Below are 21,296 nucleotides of genomic sequence, written 5' to 3'. Positions count from 1 at the left end.
ATTCGGACCTTCTGATATCCTCTGATCTCCAAGGAAGGGGGAAGGAGGGTGGGTTATTGGGAATGGCGAGATGGATCCCAAACATCTGAAGTTATGGTGAGTACATAACTAAAAGATGTTATGTGATCTATCTCGCCTACATTCTGAACTGATGGGACAGCGGCCCTAGCACCAAAATCCGGGTGGCTCATTGGAAAACACTCCTGAGCACTGTGGAACCAAATGAAGCTCGTCCTCTAGATGCCACATCTAATTTGTAGTGGGAAATGAAGGTGTGCGGGGAAGACCATGTAGCCGCAGCACAAATGTCACTAATAGCAAGCTTAGAATGAAATGCTACCGAAGTAGACATAGCCCTTGTAGAATGAGCCTTGACAGAGGTGGTAAGCTCTTTGTTAGAATAAATATATGCTTGAGTAATACAGTCCCTGATCCATTTGGCAATAGTGACCTTTGTGACAGCGTTGCCCAATCTGTTATCTGCAAAGGATACAAACAACTGATCTGTTTTCCTTGTTTGTTTGGTCCTGTCTAAATAAAAATGTAACTGTCTGTGGACATCTAGTGTGTGGAATATGAACTCCACTTTGTTAGAGTATTTTGGGAAAAAAACTGGAAGCTCTAACGATTGTTGTAAGCAGAAAGTAGAACAAACTTTAGGAACAAAGGAAGGATTTGGTCTGAGGGATACTCTGTCTTTATGAAAAACCAAGTACGGGGGTTTCACTGACAAAGCTTGAAGCTCCGAAACTCTTCTGGCAGAAGTAATCGCTACCAGAAAGGCTGTCTTCCATGATAGAAACTTTAGATCACATGTGGCTGCTGGTTCAAAGGGGAAGGAAGTCAAGATGCGTAACACTATATCGAGATCCCATGAAGGTGCAGGATGAGAAATCGGAGGTCTTAATAGAGCAGCACCTTTCAAGAAGGTCTTACACAATCTGTTGCTCATTAAAGGTGGGTCTATGGATTCGTGAAAATTAGAAATTGCTGCCAATTGTACTTTGATGGTAGAAACTGAAGAGCCTTGATTGAAAAGAGAGGTCAGAAATTTTAGTACTTCTGCCACGGGAATAGAAATGGGGTCCAGGCCCCGGAGTTGAGCCCAAATAGCAAACCTTTTCCATTTGCTAGAATACAGTTTCTTTGTAGCAGACTTATGGGCCGAAGATAATATGTGTACAACATCTGGATCCAATGTATGACTCCTGACTATCGAGCCAAGCCGTCAATTTTAAGGTGTGTAGGGACTGGTGGAATAGTCCCGACTGATGAACCAGTAGGTCTGGTATCTGATCCAGAAACCATGGACCTTCCAGGGCATGTTTCCGAAGATAGGGAAACCACACTTGACGAGGCCAGTAAGGAGCAATCAAGATCATTTTGCTCCCCAAGAGATGCCTTTGAATCACCGTGGGGAGGAGGGAAACTGGGGGGAAGGAAAAAAGCAAGCCGGTGGGCAAAGGTTGGAATAATGCGTCCATGGGGCTCTTCCCGGGCGGGATTAGGAGAAGAATTCTTTGCACTTGCATTCAGTGGAGTCGCGAAGAGGTCGCAACACGGAACTCCCCATTCGCTGAAAATCTGACTTGCCACTGTCATATTCAGAGACCATTCGTGAGGAGAGAGGATGGTTCTGCTCAATCTGTCGGCTATGACATTGGACTTGCCCGGTATGTGAGTAGCCACTAGGAAGCGTTTGGTGAGACTGCCCATTCCCAAACTCTCATGGCTTCTCTGCAAGAGGATAGGATCTGGTCCCTCCTGTTTGTTCAGGTACCAGACAACTGACATGTTGTCTGAGTGAACAGCGATTACGCCCTGAGGGAGATAATCGTGAAGGGCTTGAAGGGACAGGAGTACTGCCCTCATTTCTAGGATGTTGATATGAAGAAGAGTCTCTTCCGGGTGCCATTTGCCTTGGACTGACCTGCCCAGGGAATGCCCCCACCCCATCTGGGAGGCGTCCATGGTCAAAGTGGGCCGGAGGAGGAAGAACAAAGGGTCGTCCCTGATCCAAATTGGAGGGCACTAGCCACCAGCGAAGGTTCCGTTTGCAAGATTCCGTGATCCATATGAGGTGACTGAGAGGGAGTTCCTGAAAGGACCACTGAGCTGAAAGAAGCCACTGGAGGATTCTCATGTGCAACCTTGCCAAGGGGACTAGAAGAACCGTGGCAGACATGGATCCCAATAGCTGCAGGACCATTCTGGCTGGGGCTTTGGACCTGGGAAGTAAGGCTCGAACTTGATTTTGTATGGTTTGAATTCTGTCGAAGGTAGATAGACCCGCATTTGGTTTGAGTCTATCTCTACCCCTATGAATCTTATTCATTGAGATGGCATAACACAGACTTTGGCCAATTGAAGGTGATTCCAAGGGAATTGCCCAGTAAGATAGTGGCTTGTAGGCTCCACAGAAGTAGATGCTTGGAGGTGGCAGGTGGGAGCCAGTCGTCTAGATCTGAAACACCTGGAATCCTAGACTTCTCAGGTGAGCAGTCACTACTGCCAAGCACTTGGTGAACACCCTGGGGGCTGTGGTGAGACCAAAGGGCAGTGCGGAACTGAAAATGACTGCCTCCTAGGCTGAAGCGCAGATGTCTCCTGGACGCTTGATGTACCATGATATGATAATAAGCGTCCTTGAGATCTATGGAGCACATCCAAACACCTTTCTCCAGCAATGGGAGAATGGTTTGTAGAGTGACCATTCGGAACTTGGACTTTCTGACTGAACGGTTTAGGATGCTGAGGTCCAAAATGGGCCTCAAGTCCCGGTCTTTGGCACCAAAAAGCATCTTGTGTAAGTCCCTTATCCGATCTGGTCTCGGGGACGGTTGGATGACTCCTTTTGCAGCAGCTTTGAAACTACTGAGGCTGCGGTATCCCGTTGACTGGGTGGCGGGTCCAGGATTTTTTTGGACTGAGGGATGGAGTGAGAGAATGGGATGGAGTAACCTCCGGCGATAATCCGAAGCACCCATCGGTCCTGAGTGATCCCTTCCCAGGCCTTCAGGTGCTTGAACGACCCCAACTGGCTCCGGAGCAGCACAGCCGGGCAATCCCTCAGGGACTATGAAAGGCTGAAGAGCCACGAAAGGACTCTCGGTCTCCAGCGTTGCGAGGGCCTCTGCCGCCTCTGGGACGGCGTCTTCCGGATGAATTTCCCCCTCCTCTGCCTCTGGAAGGGGAACCTTCCTGCTGAGAGGGGTAAGGCTTCTGAGATCTACGGAACCACATTTTCCCTCCTCTTTTAGCCTTGGGATAAGGCCGAAGGGAGTGGAAAATCGTGCCCTACAGTCAGAGTCTTACCCTCCTGTTCACAGCGGGTTAGTGTGTCTTTACCTTGGGTCCAAACAGGAGGACCTATCAAAGGCGTCGGCAAATGAAGACTTAAAGGCCTCCGAATGACACAGGCGGAGCCAGGCTTGTCTCCGTAGAGCAATGCCTGTACGCCCAGCTCTACTCGCCTTCGCGCATCTGAAATGAGCCTCATGGACGAGTTGAAATGGGCGACATTGTAGCCAGCTGAGAGCCAACCGTCTGGGCCAGCTCCTCAGGCAGGTTACCCAAGAGGGTATCGGATAGCTCCTTAATCAGATCCCTCTGAAATCTCGTAAAGTCCGTCAGGTAGTTCAAGGACCTCAGTGTAAAGGCCGCTAAACTAAGGGTGCGCTTTCGTGCTGATCCATGCTCCTAGACTCCTTATTAGGAGGATGGACGGACGTAGAAGCCTCTGCTACATCTTGCTGGGTAGCAGATGCCACCACCAAAGCATCTACAGCCACACCTTTAGTAAGGAACTTTCTATCAGGGGGCCGAGAAATTTGTTGGATGAGCAGGCACGGTTCCACAGAGTCTGGGTGTTCCCCGCCGACAGATCAAATCCAAGAGCTCGTCGAAGGGCGAAGACACCCAGGAGGCGGAGGGCTGAGCCCCGAAGGCCTTCAGGAACACCGACTCATCAGCAGAGGGAGGTTTGGACTGCCAGCCGCCTCGCTGTTTTAGGGCTTCAAGGATGTCTGCAAAGGAGACATCATCCGAGGACGACTTAGGGGACCCCTCTGCATCATCGAGATCGGTGTTGGATGTCAAAGACTCATCAGGGGAGTCAACGTGCTTCCTCTTGCACGACCTTTTCCTAGGGGGTTCTTCCGAAGAGGCTTCAGAAGGACCTCCAGGAGGGGGAGAAACGCCAGCGGGGGTAACCTGAGGCCCGGGGGCTCCGCTGTCTAAAGACAGGGGGACTGCCAATGACCCAGTCTCCGTATGCAGGGAGGTAGCTGGGGAAACCGTGGAGGTAGCCAAGGAAGATTTGGCTAAAGCGCTCCTCATAGCCCTGAAGGCGGGACCACCAGAATCCTGGGAGGGTCCCACCTCCGTGGCCACGACAGTGGACGGTACTCCCGCCGTCGATGCACCAAGAGGGAGACTTGGGACCGAGAGCATCAATCCCGAAGCCTCCCCCTCAGGGCCGAAGGAAGAAGTCCATGTACTGAACTCCGACCCAAGAGCCGGAGTTGGAGCAAGGGTCGGGCCCGACCCTAACACCTCCACAGGTTCCACCAGCACCGGCTCCAATGGTGCCGAAGCTGTTGGAGGAGGAACCACAGTAAGGGAGTGGACCATCGGCTCCGAAGCCAAATGGGCTGGAGCCAAAACAAGCTTTTGGAACACCGGAGACCGGAAGAGTCGAAGGAGCACCCTGTCGATGTCTGAATCAGACATCTTGGATGACATAGAGGATACCGATCGGGCCCGAACCGATTTCTCCATCGGCTCCGAAGGGCTCGGGGACCGGCTCCGAAAGGACTCAACAACTATCGGCTCCGAGGAACGTTTCAAGGAAATTTCCCTACCTGCCGATAAGGACTTCGGCTCCGAGGGGGAAGAGTCTGAGCCGGTAACCCTGATCGGCTCCAATATCAGTGGAGCCGATGAGGGTGTCCCGCCTCTCGATGCCCCAGACCTCGGCTCCGAAACCAGAGGGGTCAAGGCTGGAGGCATCGAGGCAGACCGTTCCGACCTCGGCTCCGAAGTCCGTGGAGCCGATGGAGAAGTCTGCTTGGATATTTTAGCGGTCGGTTCCGACTGACTGGTCGGAGCCGATGCTTTCTTCTTTTTAGAAGGAGACGGAGAGGAAGATAAAGCCTCCTCGAAGGAAGGCTTGATTAATCCCTTGAGGATTAATTTGTTTTTCCTCTCCTGGAGTACTCTAGAAGAGAACGTGTGGCACACACTACATGACTCTTGTAAATGCTTAGCACCTAAGCAATAGACGCACGAGGCGTGGTCGTCCGTTATGGACATTTTAAAACCACACCTCGTGCATTTCTTAAACCCAGAGGGTTTGTGTTCTTTCGACATAACTGCTTTGCCAAAGAACCATTATAAGCGAAAAACAACACTAAACTTTTATTTAAAGACAGTTCAATACAACTTTAACAAAAATTAAATATATTAAAATTTTTTTTTTTTTTCTTTTTTTTTTTTAAACGCTAACAGTAAACAGACAAAAAAGAGTGAAAGATAGAGAGAGAGTCAAGACCCTCTAACTTAAACGGGTACTTGACCCAAGAAATTACACAAGCAGCAAAGTAACAGGGGAAGGCCCCTCTAACTAAACGGAAACCTTCCTGACTAAAAAATCAATTTACTAACACAAATTCACCAAACACACTAATATAACAACAATAGCTGTTAAAACAGCTTTTGGGTTCAAAGAAAGGAAATTTGTGACAGGAAAAAGCCTAATAACTAGTACTTAGCCCAGCCAATGTTGAGACCACGTCTAAGCTTGATAGCGGCAAACGAGATCTGGGGGATTAGTGGTGGTGCATCCTGGGATAAAGATAGCTCAGCCAATTAGAGGCCTCGCTCTATAGCATAAGCGTGCCGAGTCGGAGCCGAGGGTCGGCTCCGAGCCCATCAGTTCAGAATGTAGGCGAGATAGGATCACATAACATCTATACATTTCTTGGCACTGAGCTTGAGCCCATGGCTCTGGCACCAAGCATCTGTTTCTGTAAGGCCCTTTTGTTTAATATCTACATTATTTGGGGATTCAATAATGTCTCCCAGTTTGCAGTCATCTGCGAACTTTGTTAACCAGAGTTCCGTAGTGCTGGCCTGTACCTCAGAGAATTAGATGCCAAACAAGAGCGGTCCCAGGACTAAACTCTGAGGTACTCCACTTGTCACTTGTCTGGAGCTGGATTTTGAGTCAGCTACTTTTACAAGTGTGGGTTCTGTCAGTAAGCCAGTTGGCAATCCATCGAGTGATGTAGGGATTAATGCCCAGCTTAGTATGTTTATCTATGATTCCAGAGTGGGGGATAGTGTCAAAGGCCTTGGCGAGGTCCAGATAAGCTGTGTGGACTGCCTTATCCTCGTTCACGGCTCTGGAGACTGATTTGAAGAAGTCAATCAGGTTGAGGAGACAAGATCGGCCCTTTACGAAACCAAACTGGGTGGGGTCCAGTGTTTGAAGGTTGCCAAAGTCTTTGTTTATAAGTTCCATGATAATGCATTCCATGGCTTTGCAGATCAGGCTCATCGGACTGATGGGACAATAGCTCCCAGGATCCAAGTTGGATCCCCCCTTGTGGAGTGGGATAACTGTAGCTGTGCACCACTCATTGGGTACGAAGCCTGAGGTGAGGCTATGATTAAACATGACACTTAGGTGAGGTGCCAGTTCATTTTGTAGTTCATGTAGTACACAGCCCTTTGGAGAGTGAGTGCTTTACCTGTGTGGCCGTGAGTACCGGAATTTGGCAATCTTTTGGTATTGAGATGGGCCCTTTAGGGGGTGAGAGGAGGTGAAGCTGGCACTGAATGAATCTGCCAGGATATTGGCAATATCCTTGGGATCAGTATATTTAATGCCATTCTGTTGTAGCGCAGAGCAGATCTAAGCATTCCCATTTAGATTCTTGACATAACTATAGAATGCCTTGCGGTTGTCCTTGGAATCTTTGTCAATTTGATTTTCATAACTAGCTTTGGAGGATTTTATGAGGGATCTCAGCTTCTTACTGAGGTTGGTAAGGGAGTTTTTTTTTGCATCCTGGGATTTTCCTCTTTTCTGCAACAGTTTCTTCCTCCTGTTGTACAGTTTGTTTATGGCAGGGGACCACCAGATTGAGTTCCTTTTTTTGGAGGAGACCGTCTTGGTTCTATTTGGAATGGCATGACTCATGCACGAGTGGATGTGCTCATACAGTGCCTTAGTGTAGGATTCAGCGATCGAACTTCTAGTTCCCGTCTGCATGGGTGTCATGAAGTTTGTCATTTCTGACTTGAGTAGCATGAAGTTGACTTTGGAGAAGTTTTTTTATGGAGGTTTCACTACTGGGGGGTGGGGGTGGGATGTGGACGTCAAGGGTAATTAGCTTATGGTCAGACCTGACCAATGAGGGGGGGGCACTGGTGTGGAGCATTGATCTCCCATGTTGGTAATGACCAGGTCTAGGATATTTGAGCCCTTGGTGGGACTATGGATTAGCTGGTCCAGGGAGTTGGAATTTATGAATTCCAAGAACTGTTGGACAAAGGTGTTGGCACCCGAGTAGTTTTCCCAATGAATGGCAGTCTAGTTGAAATCACCCAGTATTAGGGTGTTTGGTTGTATCTTAATATTATCTAGTATGTTTAGAAAGGTGTAGTGAGAATCTTGGGGCATGGTGGGGGATCTGTAGCAAGCTACAATTTGGATTGCAGTCTTACCTAGTGTTAGTTGCACCTGTAGAATTTCAGATGCATTGTGTTGGGCAACTAGTCTGGAGGTGCGAATATCCTTGGTGAATATGGACACTCCACCGCCTTTAGTGCTTAGGTCCTGGTTTGGTGGCCGAAAAGTGTGGTAAGAGTTGTAGCTTGGTATTGCAGGGGTGTTCTCTGGAGCCTTGAACCAGGTCTCAATTACTGCACAGATACCGATGTTCTCCATTTTTAGGAGTGCCTCGAGAGAGTGCATTTTGAGGTTTAGATTTCTAGCATTGAGCAGCATTACTTTCAGATTTTGCATGCTTATATCTGTTATGGTGGTGGTTTTGTCCTTTGAGACTTGCCTAAAAAAGGCACTATAGGGGTGGCAAGTGCCTTAGCCAGTAACCTGAATCCCAGTGGCGACAGGTGCAGACCATCTCTGTAATGGTGCTATCCCTGTGTTAAGCAATATTTGTGCTAACTGCACTTCTCTGCTGCTCTCTCATCTGTGATTACAGCTGGGTACAGCAGAAGGAAGAGAAGCCTCACTCAGTGAGCAGGGATAATGCGCTATGTAATATTTAATGCTACTTCTCTCAATACTGCCATGACTCACGTGTGTTTCCAAAGCCAAGCTTCCAGTGAAATGTGCTTTCTTGTTACTGATTAAACAAACAAAACTTGAATGTTTTAATTTTTCATTCAGTTAAAAATGTGTTAGTTTAATTGATAATATGGGGCAGGATGTGCATAACTGTGTAATAATGGTAATCTGAAGAACTAAATTCACACAATGAGCCATCTTGCTTCAATTTTCAAATAATGATATTGTATTATTATTATTAGTTTCCATGACTTAACCATTGCCAAATAAATGTAGCTGTAATACAGCTACTAAAAAGAGCAACAAAACATAATACTCATATCTACATACTAGTTGAGAATTTGGTGGAAAACTTAATAAGGCAAGTTACCAGGTAAAGTGCTTATCATATCTTCTTCGGTAGAAACTGTAGACTTGTCACTTTCTTGTTTAGTTTCTGTAGGAGCTGAAAGAAAGGCAGTTTATTTATAATGAGTAACTGGTTCAAGTGTGATGATAACGTGTACCAACGTGCATGCAGTTTGGCCGAATGAAGCAACACTGATGTGGAGCCATGATCTTTTTATTGCTATACTTGAATTTGAGGTAAAGTGAAAAAAAAAAATGAAACGAAAAGTGTCATAGATTCAAGGTACAATGTGACATAGTGAAGCTTAAAAGAAAAAAGTCTTAATATTTAAACTACTTTACAAATTATAATCCAAAGACACCTAGATGAAAATATTTGATGAACACGTAAAGCCATGAAAAAAAGCAGCATAAGCACTTTAAACACACTGTCCCATTCTTCATTTGACAATTAACACTTTTAAAAATACACTCAATGGGGAGTATTTGGCAGGTGTGGTATGATAATCATGTTAGTTTCACAGAAACACTCAAAACTCTGAAAAAAAAAATAAAAATAACAATGCATTCACAAGAGACAAAACAGCTTGGTGAAGAAATTTTAGTACTGATGGTCACATTGCTGCAGAAATGGATGTGATTCTGAAGCTGTTAGTACGAATCAAGAAAATTATAGTTGGTTGCCATTACCCTGTATTTCTTCTGGCATTACAAGTGCATAAGGTGGCAATGGCTTAATTGTTATTTCACTGGGAGGTGTTCCGTGTGGATCTGCAGAACAATTTAGTCAACTATTGTGATACTTAATATAGACATTACATAGATAATATAGCAGATCTCAACAATGCATACTCTGATTATTCAGTTTCTGAAAAAAAAATCTGCATTTCCTATAAATTGCAACTTTTAAACAACTAAGAAAACTTGTAGGTTGGTACAGTAAAATACCATTAAGAGATATTATAATGAATTTGCTTCAAGATTTACTACTTGCCACATTTGAAAATGAATTTGTAACCAAAAGAATGTAAGTGGTTAAAATAAAAATTATTTACTTATTGGCACAATGAGTACATAAAGAGCACATCCTGTGGAAGAATGTAACTCACTGAGTTTAACTTAGAAAATGAGTCAGAAATCTGGACAAAAGCTCAACCTGATTGATTAAAATATGGTGCTTAAACTGAATATAGGACTAGAGTGTAATGTATTGTGCAAACTACTTAATTATTCATACCATTGTGGCAGTTACTACATTGGATGCCTGGCAGGTAATATAGAGAATTAAGGCTAAGAGTTGTTAGCAAGCTATTTTCTGTAGTACAGGGTTTGATTCCCTTAGCATTCATTTGTCTGATGCATGACCTTCAGCAAATCACTTAGCGCTTTGGGGCTGCTGGAAATTCAGGCTAGGTTCCTTAATGATCTCCCAGACTGCATATCTAGCAACTACCTATGAACCTATCTGGTACTGCAGCTGGAGAAGTGATTGCCTGAAATAAAACATTAGTCTAAGATGGACAGAATAAAATCTTTGTCAGTGTTGGATTGTTTGGCTTTCCGAATGCTAGCTATGGTAAAATAAAGCATATGATGCTCAAGTGAAGAGTAATATGTTTTAAGCCTCTGAAGATTTACTGGTCTGTTTGCCAGGAGCTCAGCATATTCACATAGATGCTGGCATTGTATTAGTTCTGCATACCTCATGGAAAGTTCTAGTAGCACTAAAAGGAGGAAAGTGACAGAGCTGCACAGAATGGAGCTCATGAGTATAATGTGGTGAAGGATGATAATATTTGTGTGTGTGTGTGTGTGTGTGTGTGTGTGTGTGTGTGTGTATATATATATATATATATATATATATATATATATATATATATATATGATGAAAAACGAGTAAACTTTAGAACAAACACACAACCACTGTGAATGACAAAGGTTTTCTGAGCCAAATATTTTACGCGTTTCGTCCACTTTTAATTTCTATGAACTTCGTCAGAAAATGACAATTCATGTTACAAAAATTTTTTAAATAGTCACGATACATCCCACATGATACAAAAAATCCAATCAAATGGTGTCAAACCAAATAAAATGTATTTAAAGACATATTCACATATCCACAAATAAATAACAGCAATAATATGTATAACTACTCAAAAATAATAAAAACTTTTGTATATATCAATCTATAAAAATCTATAAAAATCAAAAAATCTATATTTAAATATGTATACATATGTTTTTAACTGTTTTAATGTGTATGACTGTTTCAACGGATATACGTGTCTCTCACTATAACCTCTGTGCCTGTAAGAAACACTTTATATTTATGGCTTCATTTAACCCAGGATATTTGTCTGCATTTAACAAGATCTGCCACAAGGCTTCTTTACATTCCAATTTTATCTTGTAGTTTCCACAAAATAAATCGTCCTTAACTTTTTCTAAAACTGAAAAAGTAAATTTCTTGAAATCAATACAAGCACCTGCATGCTTTGCTAGGGCATTGGTCGAGTCTTTGTTTTTAATGGCTAACAAGTGTTCATAAATACGTTTATTTAATGTTCTAATAGTTTTACCAATGTAGAAATGTTCACAGGAATTACACAAGGCGACATACACCACATTCTTAGTTTTACATGTGTGATGCCCCTTAGTGAAAAATTCCTTTCTTAAATGTTTAAAAAACACTGAACTAGTGCCAGAAATATATCTACATTGTTTACAACTTTGACAAGGGAATGTACCATCAATCAATGTGTTACTAACACTAAGAACTTCTTGTTCCAACAACATCTTTAAATTCTTAATCTTTTTATATGTAAATAATGGTGACTTCCCTATTGTTACACTCAGGTCCTTATTACCCAAAATAACCTTCCAATTATCAGAAATAATTTTTCTGATAATACCCATCTCATCAGTGATGGGAATAGGAAAAGCTAGCTTGAAAACTGGACCTACGTTGTCAGTCTTAAGACTTACATCTACATTAATGGACTTGTGCAATATTGGGATAGCCTTAGTTTCTCTTAAAGACAGGACTTCACTAAATATACTGTGAAGCCACACTTCCTTATATCCCCTGTCAATGAAAAACCATTTCAACTTGATTGCCTCTTCTGAAAAAATGGCATCACTAGTAGTGAGCCGACTCAATCTAATGAATTGCCCCTTCACAACTCCACGCTTTATGAAATCAGGGTGCAAACTATCAAAATGTAGGTATTGATTTGTGAAACTAGATTTTCTATAAATGTTACTCTCAAACTGACCTAATTCAATATTATAGCTCAAATGTATGTCTAAAAAATCCAGAGTTTCACCAAAATACCCTACAGTAAATTTCAAAAAATCAGTGGACTGATTTAAATATTCAACAAAAATGTTGAATGAACTGTGGTCACCTTTCCACAGAATAAATAAATCATCTATATATCGTCTGTAGAAAAGAAGATGTTTAGACAAAGGGTGTGATTCCAAGAAAAGTAACTCCCACATGGCCATCACTAAGTTGGCAAAACTAGGTGCCACTCTTGACCCCATAGCTATACCTGTGATTTGCTTATACTGTATACCATCAAACTTGAAAAAATTGTTGTCCAAAACTAACTCCATTAGACAACAAATAGTGTTGACCTTGTTGTTACTCAAAACTGTATGACCAGATAAATATTCTCTTAACATTTCAACCCCTTTAACTTGATCAATACAAGTATATAGAGATACAACATCTAATGATGCAAAATGAAAAGGAAATCCCTGTGTTTGAACTGTACTTAACAGTTCCAAAAGGTGCCACGAGTCCCTTAAATAAAACTTCGTCTTCTGCACTATGGGATTTAGAATATTATCTAGCCATATAGAAATTGCCTCAGTTTTAGAAAAACCTGCAGAAACTATAGGTCTAAATGGTAATGTATCAGTCATTTTGTGTAATTTTGGTATACCAAATAGACAAGCAAGTTTAGGGTATTCAGTAAACAGAAAATCATATTCTGAATAAGTAATGCTACCTTGACTTAATAAGTCAAACAACACAATGTCAACCTTTGAGAAGCTTTTTATAATCTCTTGGTTAGTTACCACTTTGTAACTAGCCTCATCTTCTAATAAGGTTTTCATCGCTTCAATATAATCAGTGACTTTCATAATAACCAACGTACCACCTTTGTCGGATTTCATGACTCTAAGATCTCTATTTTTAATTAAGAAATCAAGAGCCTCAACTTCAGAGTTGGACAAGTTGGAAATTGAACTTTTGTTAATACCCATTTTCCTAAATTCATCTTCACAAATCCTACCAAAAACATTTAAGGTTGAATTCAGTAAAGGATTAAATGTACTTTTCTTGCTACACCCACCGTCTACAACTACTTTGTCAACCATACCATCAAAAATGAACTTCAGGTTTAATTTCCTTAAATATAACTTAAAGTCCACAATTAATTTAGGAATATTGACATGATTAGAAGGAATAAAAGAAAGTCCTTTTCTTAACAAAGAAGTAACTTCAAAAGGCAATGTCTCTTCTGTTAAGTTACAGACATTAATGCCGTAACTTAATTCCTTCTCTTGTTCTTTCCTTTTGCCTTGCTTCTGGTCTGGACCTTGCCGGACCATCTCGGTGTTTTCTTGTTTCTGTTTTTGTCCACTAAAAAAGGACTAGCTTTGCTATTAGTGGAAACGACTTGAGAATAAGAAGTGTTAGCTGAACAGTTAGAGTCAGATTTGTTGTTATTAGACTTAGTAACACAAACAGTTGTGTCATTCTGAATAGAATTAATGACTGACCCATTACTGTCCTTATTATACTGACTTTGTATCTCTTGTCGTGATGTTTCAAGTACTGCCATATTAATAGCAGAAGGTGCACTCTTGTTCTTACCCTTAGTGTGTTTCAAAGGGTAAGCTGTGTTGGTTTTGTAAGCCATTTGGTCTCTTTTTATTTTCTTACGCTTTCTCTCTACTATTGATGCTCTGTGTCTCTCTATCTTAGCATTAATACTAAAATACAAGGTAGTCATATCTCCAAAAATTTCGGACGCTCTTATCTTAGCGTCCAAACCTTCAGCTTTCCCTTTTAGTACAGAAAGTTCAACTTTGTAATGTTCTACCAAGGCGTTCATAAACGCCAAACCGGTGTTGTTAAACAAATTCACAAGTTGAATGTAAAGTGGATCTCCTAAGGAGACACAGTTCGGAAACTTAAATGTTCTCAAACCAAATGGAACACACTTCAATTTGATATTCTCTTCGAGATAAAACACCTCCAATTGTAGTGAAACACATTTCAAGCAAACTCTCTCAAGTTCTCGTATCTCGTTCTTCAACAATACAATATCATTGAGTGAGTTACTGTCAGTAGTTTCACTTACTTTTTCGTTGTTGTCAGTTTGTACCATACACGAAAAAGGATTCTCTGTCGGTTTAAAAGTCTGTTCAGTAACATTCTCTTTCCCAACAGAACCAGCACAGAAATGTTCAGAACTTCTTATGCCATTAACGCTCCCACTTAATGCAGACGCAACCATACTGACTTGTCTGGATGCCGTGGAAGTTGAATCAGCTTTACCATTGGAGGAGCCCGCTTCCACGTTACTTCCTGGATTTAATGAATGAATCTTGGGACTATTACTACTCGCACTTGCTCCCATCTGCCGGGCCATCGTCTCGGAAACCACTTCCTTGATAGTGGAAACGATAAATTCACTAAGACTCACCCCCGACTCGGGAACCGAATAGGTGCTCATATCCAATAAAACGTTTTGGCTCGAATCCACCCCTGCCATATCAGTGGAATCACAAGTATTGAAACTGATGAAAAACGAGTAAACTTTAGAACAAACTCACAACCACTGTCAATGACAAAAGTTTTCTGAGCCAAATATTTTACGCGTTTCGTCCACTTTTAATTTCTATGAACTTCGTCAGAAAATGACAATTCATATTACAAAAAATTTTTAAATAGTCACGATACATCCCACATGATCCAAAAAATCCAATCAAATGGTGTCAAACCAAAAAAATCTATTTAAAGACATATTCACTTATACCCACAAATAAATAACAGCAATAATATGTATAACTACTCAAAAATAATAAATACTTTTGTATACATCAATCTATAAAAATCTATAAAGATCAAAAAATCTATATTAATAACTTTTGTCATTGACAGTGGTTGTATATATATATATATATATATATATATATATATATATATATACATATATAATTTTTTTCACTTTATAATCTCGAAATACTGAAACCTCGAATTTCAGTATCTCGAGACTATAAAGCCGAAAATTCAAAATACCTAAACCCCAAAAGCACGAAATTCAAAATCACTCCTTTTAAATACACCCTCCACCACACAAACAAACACACATACACCTTCCTCCCCACACTACAACAAATAAACAAAACACACAAAAACACAACACAAATACACTAACTTACCCTATATATATAAGCAGGGGGCAAGCCTCCCTGCACCCCCCCATGTGGGGGCACCCCCCCCGCTACTTATATATACTAACTCTGAGGTTGCACTAAAAAGACAAAGACACTAAACCCACCACTACACACACTACATTCCCCTCCCACAAACACACATCACATACGTACAAACACCACCATTTTCAACACTTACACACTCACACTCTTAACTACATACTGTAACCTATACCTACAACTTCCCAAAACACTAACATACACTAAAATCCCTACCCCAAACCCTTAAAATATAAACACTTACCTGAATCTCCAGCTATCCATTAACACAGCGCAACCACAACCGCTGATTCAACATTTCCTGATTCAGTTATTGGATTTCGATATTTTAGTCTCGAGATACTGATTCAAGATTTCAGTATTTAGAGATAGTGAAGTGCACAGATATATATATATATATATATATATATATATATATATATATATATATATATATATCAGCAGGACTAGAATAAACTGTGAAGAATGAACATTATCCACTTTGTACTAGAAGACAACATGTACTATTCCTAAGACATGTGCACCACAGACTAAGGTTGGTATATTATAGAACACTCTATGAAACCCTATGCAAATCACAGAAGGTGCTAAACACAAGGAAAGTGCAGTTTTACCTATTGTGCAGCCACTGTGCTCTGTGCACAGAATACACATACAAATGACTCCACAGAACTGTATGTGATTCACAAGCACTATACCATCTGCTTACAAGCTGGTCCCAATGATGTAGCTTAAAGACCATGTGCAAAGATAGTTTTAGCATCTCTGTTTGCTATAATCATGATCTCATCTCTGTTATATGTCTCTCCTCTGTATCTGTCTCTCTCCTTTTCTCCTAATTAAAACAGGTGTTCTTCAAGGCTCTATTGTTGGTCTACTGCTCTTTAACATTTTCATCAAAAACGTATATACCTCCTCTCAACAAGATTGTCTTATTCAGTATGCAGATAACAACTCTCATTTATGCATCTGACAGCCCACTGCTATTACAATCCATGACACAAGATGCCTTCAACTCAGTTGGACTGTGGCTACATCAAAACCAACTTTTACTCAAATCCAAAAAGACTAAGCTACTACTATTTTTCCTAAGTTCCATGTCAATGCTAAAAGTAATTTCTACACTACCTCTCTAAACAATACAGCTATTGAAATAGTTACCCATATCAAATTGCTTGGAGTCACCATAGATGACAACTTACAAGTTTGATCTTCACATACAAAACTGTATGAGAAAAACATCATCAAAAGCTAGGCTTGCTGTAAAAAGCAATCAAGAAACAAAAATACATTTTTCTTCTTTCGGCTTTTCCTGGTTAGGGGTCGCCACAGTGGATCACTGTCCGCTCATGATTGGCAATGGAGGTTTACAGTATCAAATTGCCAGCCCGGCACCCAACCTTCCACAGAAGGCATACACACGCACAAAACTCACACATAGGGCCAATTTAGTGTGTCCAATCCACCTACTGCATGTCGTTGGGATGTGGGAGGAAACCGGAGGAAACCCACGTGACCACAGGGAGGACATGCAGACTCCGCACAGAAGGCACCCCAGCCGAGAATCAAACCGGAGAACCTCTTGCTGTGAGGTGGCGACACTAACCGCTGCACCACCATGGCTGCACAAGAAACAAAAATAAATAAATAAATAAAAATAATCCTTACTCCTTGTAGTAGAATTACCCTAGCTAACTCTTATATTTTACCATTTCTTCTCTTATTCTCTATGAATTGTCTATTTTAACTAACATCCAGATTGCTCTTAAATCACAAATGGAGCAATGCAATAAGACAAATAGATTTGCAGCTAACCTGCCACATAAAGCTCATCACAGCTCCGCATTACGTGCTGGGTTAGAACTCCCATACCAACTAGTATATATATTAATTTAGGTAGTGAGGCATTGTGGGCTCAGTTCTGCATGATGCTATTGCAGGAGTTTCAACTTCAAAACAAATTTAAGGGGCCTTCCTTATCAAAAAATAATAGCAAAATTAGCACATTTTTACATCAAATACTGTATTATTTGGTATTGTATATGTCAATGAGATTACACATATTTTTAAGGCTTTGTTACTTTTATTTGCTAAGGAAAGTTCAACGAATAACTATTGTTCAAGCACTAATTCAGTTGATGTATAATGCATACAAATGTATATTACTGTTAGCTATCACTGAAAAGATTCACATATCTCAAACTTTCTTACTAGGAGTAGTTACCTAAGACAGACAATTATTTACTATGACACTACATTTGTTTTATTACACTTTATGTCAAATACTATGCATGCTACTAGGAATCATATCATCTCCATTTCTCTTTTCTTACCATATAGTTATTTATTTACTGTCTGACTTGACAGACTGACTGTGCTGCAGTCCGCGCCAGTTTATGTGTTGAAATCTGCTGCAGACTGCAGAAAATGTACACACCCACTATGAGATGCTTATCCCTCCAGCATATCATCAAAATGCATGATCAAATGACTCAGAATCAGGAAGTACCAGGACAACTGGAATACGTACAGGTAATACAAGCACAAGATTACTAAATTAAATAAATATAGTTCCACTGAAGAAATTAAAGCAAACATTGTGTATTTTTGAATCAAAAACCCTCCTTTACATGACAAGAGTGAATTACCTAAAAATGGTAAAGAAAACACTTTTGTACATGGTGTTCTTCAGATGGTGTTGTACTTGCCAGTGTAGAGGTCCTCTTTCACTGCTATGTTGATCAGCATACAGATTCCAATAGCATATCAGCACTGCATTATAAAACAAAAACAGCTTCTTTGCATTGTGCTTAAAAAACTAAAAGGCAGCAGATTTCCCTAGGGTGCAGGTAGTCCTGCTACCACAAGAACCCCGTATGATACTATCTACATAGTGATGCTGCTGAGCTCCCACCAATGGGTCCTCCCACAGCACCAGATCCCCTTACTACCATAATATGATAATGACCCTAGTGCTAAAAATCTTACCAAATTAATTTGTATTAACTGTTCGTAGGCATAATAGTGTCATAACACTTATGAGATAGGAGTTTTAAGGTACAATATAGTAGCTACCAAGGGTCAACATATGGCAACACCTCTGACCCATATGAATCTATAACTCATGAAAAGGTGATCACATTTGGTAGGAAAATATTCTGCCACATAAATCTACTGGATATCCTTAAGATGGTGTCTGTCATGCCCAAAAATCATTTTAACTAGATTCTAATTAGATTCTTCTGAGTAGGTCTGCAAATGTCATGGTTCCAAACTGAAATTTAGTCACCAAGGAAATGTTTTGCCCCATGATGCACTGTAACATTAGCAACAGCAGTGAGGCTGATGCATATAAATCTAATATGGAAATACTGATTTCCAACAATGTGACAATCTGCAGGCATTTCAATTTACGAGCAGCTGACAGACATTTCATCATTTTCTCACCATTACGTTATTCCATGTCAGAATAACAGTTATTCAATGCAAGTGATATTAATACGGAAAGAGAATAAATTATATGGGATAATAGTTACTGTTGCACAAAGTAATACTAATCCAACCCTCCCATCTGTAATATTTACAACACAACTGCTGACCCTTTAACAGATTAGTTGTAATGTCTTCCAAATTAGATCCCTGTAAAAATCACTCTTGGATGCTAACTGCACATACAAAGACCTAATTAAACAATTGATCCATCTGAATCTAAACATGATGGACTGGCAAAGCCTAACAATAATCTTTTTATTATATGTATTCAAGTATAACCCACAAATGTCTTTTGTACTCTGAATCAGATGTGAGGCACATAGAAAAGAAAATGTTACACTATCTGTGAACAAATGAATCTAGTCCTGAACTGTCTCTGTAACTGTATACCACAGACTTCATTACTGCAATATGGATACATTCCACTGGAGGTTCCACAGACAATACAAAATATTAAAGGGAGAACAGGCATTCTTGATGCACCATATTATCCCCAAAATATTATAACTTATAAACTAAAATACAATAGGCTGCCCTAACCACAAATAACTGTTGCAATGATTTTATAAATTCCTCTGGAAAGTCAAATCCTAAGAGAACATTCAATAAATAAGGTCAACTCAGTGTAAGATGGTTATTACCAAAATGGCATCAGTTTTCTGACATCATTGGTCTAACAGTGGTATATATGTCCATGTGATATACCCTTCAAAAAACAATCCTTACCTGGACAGACACCCTTATCTTTTTATATCCTTTTGCAGGCCCATACTACCCCACAGAAATTGACTCTTTATAATATTTCACTAAATGGGACTAGAAAACTGAAGAAATAGTGGCATATGCCCAGGACACAAGTAAAGTCCCTCAACCAAAATCTTGGTTATCACACTAATGTAAATACAGTCCATTAGAATTCCATTCAGGCTAGATTTTTTTCTGCATTGTCATCTTGCAGAGTGGTACTTCTATCTCATCAACTGACAGAGGGGACATCAGTGGGTATCAACTTCTGAGTCCCCTTTGGACTACAAATTCCTTCACTTTCTCATAGCTGTACCATGTACAAGATTGAAAGTGTTGCCGAGCAAGACCTTTACATTTGCTGTAGAAGATATCTTTGCTACCCTTTCTCCTACTTGAACCACCAGTCTTGGTCTCATGCTTCAGGTGAAACAGACTGGATAGTACCTATTAACTAATCATATGATAAAGGCGAATTTTATCCCTACTATGCCTTTTGGGTCATTTGAGTTTGACAAGCACAGAAGGGACTTAGACCTGTTAGCTGCATGTTCATTGCAGCTTCCCTTATCATTTACCACCCTCCTACATTTATCCAGCCATGCAATGAGCTTAAAAGTACAGCTCATGGTGTTTCTTTGCCTGCCTGAATAATTAGAAGTTATGTACTCACCATAATGTTCCATCTGAGTAGGTGTATTCATTTGTCTGCAACCTGTGGGTCATGGATCCGATATCGGATCCGAACCGGCATGGTTTTCCAGCTATGGATCCGAGCTCTCAGCTCCTCCCCTCACCCATAATGCCCTGCTCTCCCTACATGACCTCAGATTGAGTTTGCCAACAATAGAAATACCCTAAAAAGGGTAACACATAATATGCAGGAAACTGACAAGGCCAGGGGGATAGGAGGGCGGGATGGTTGCAGACAAATGAATACACCTACTCAGATGGAACGTCATGGTGAGTACACAACTTCTAAATCTGAAGTAGGAGATTCATTTGTCTGCAACCTGTGGGACAGAGTCCCCAGCTACCTGAATCTTGGGTGGCCATCATGGAAGGATATTCGAGCACCATGAGCCAAAGGATGCTCTACCTCTAGATGTAATATCCAACTTGTAGTGGGAGATAAAGGTATGAGATGAAGCCCAAGTGGCTGCTGAACAAATATCATCCAGAGGAATCCTAGCTTTAAAGGCCGCTGAAGTAGAAACTGACCGGGTTGAATGGGTATGTACTCCCTCCGGTGCGGGCCTTCCAGAAGCTTGATAAGCCAATAAAATGCACTGCGAAATCCAGCGTGATAAGGAGACTTTGGAAATTGGTTTACCCAAATTGAATTTAGCAAAGGAAATAAACAACTGGTCAGATTGCCTATGACCAGCTGTCCTGTTCAGATAAAATCTAAGTTGCCTGTGACATCTAAGGAATGTAGCTTGTATTCACCTTTGTTTTGATATTTAGGAAAGAAAACAGGGAGGTTAATGGATTGATTAATATTTGCTTCAGAAGCTACCTTAGGAAGAAAGGACGGGTTGGTCCTGAGGTATACACGGTCCGGATGAAAGACCAAGTAAGGAGGCTTGACGGATAAGGCTTGAAGTCCTGAAACTCTCTTGGCCGAGGTAATGGCTACTAAAAAGGCTGTCTTGAAAGATAAAAATTTCAGATCTACCGTAGCCGCAGGTTCGAAGGGGGGAGCGGTCAAGGCCTGAAGGACCAGAGAAAGGTCCCAAGGAGGAACCACTTGCTTTACAGGGGGTCTGAGGAGAAAGGTACCTTTTAGGAAAATCTTACACAATTTGGCAGACATCAGTGGACTGGAGTCTTGACCAATATGATAGTGAGAAATTGCCGCAAGTTGCACTTTGAC

The 21,296-nt window shown here is 41.0% G+C and overlaps 1 protein-coding gene across 44 annotated transcripts in view; it reads right to left on the bottom strand.

Moving 5' to 3' along the window:
* LOC122801915 (ABI family member 3 binding protein) overlaps window positions 1-21,296 on the bottom strand; it is a 3,486,228-nt gene that overhangs the window by 1,229,566 nt on the left and 2,235,366 nt on the right. For 41 of the 44 annotated variants that reach the window (XM_044071601.1, XM_044071602.1, XM_044071604.1 and 38 more), the window contains 2 exons: window positions 9,356-9,436; window positions 8,688-8,762 (listed from right to left, as the gene is read on the bottom strand). In XM_044071601.1, coding sequence (XP_043927536.1) covers window positions 8,688-8,762; window positions 9,356-9,436 — 156 coding nt within the window. The remainder of the gene's footprint in view (window positions 1-8,687; window positions 8,763-9,355; window positions 9,437-21,296) is intronic. The other 3 variants (XM_044071614.1, XM_044071627.1, XM_044071634.1) reach the window with 1 other exon arrangement.

Source organism: Protopterus annectens, chromosome 5.part0 (genome assembly GCF_019279795.1).
Source record: "Protopterus annectens isolate FY-2018-M chromosome 5.part0, PAN1.0, whole genome shotgun sequence".
Lineage (NCBI taxonomy): Eukaryota > Metazoa > Chordata > Ceratodontiformes > Protopteridae > Protopterus > Protopterus annectens.
Note: the sequence above shows the minus strand (reverse complement) of the source record. Positions and strands in the feature narration are given on the sequence as shown.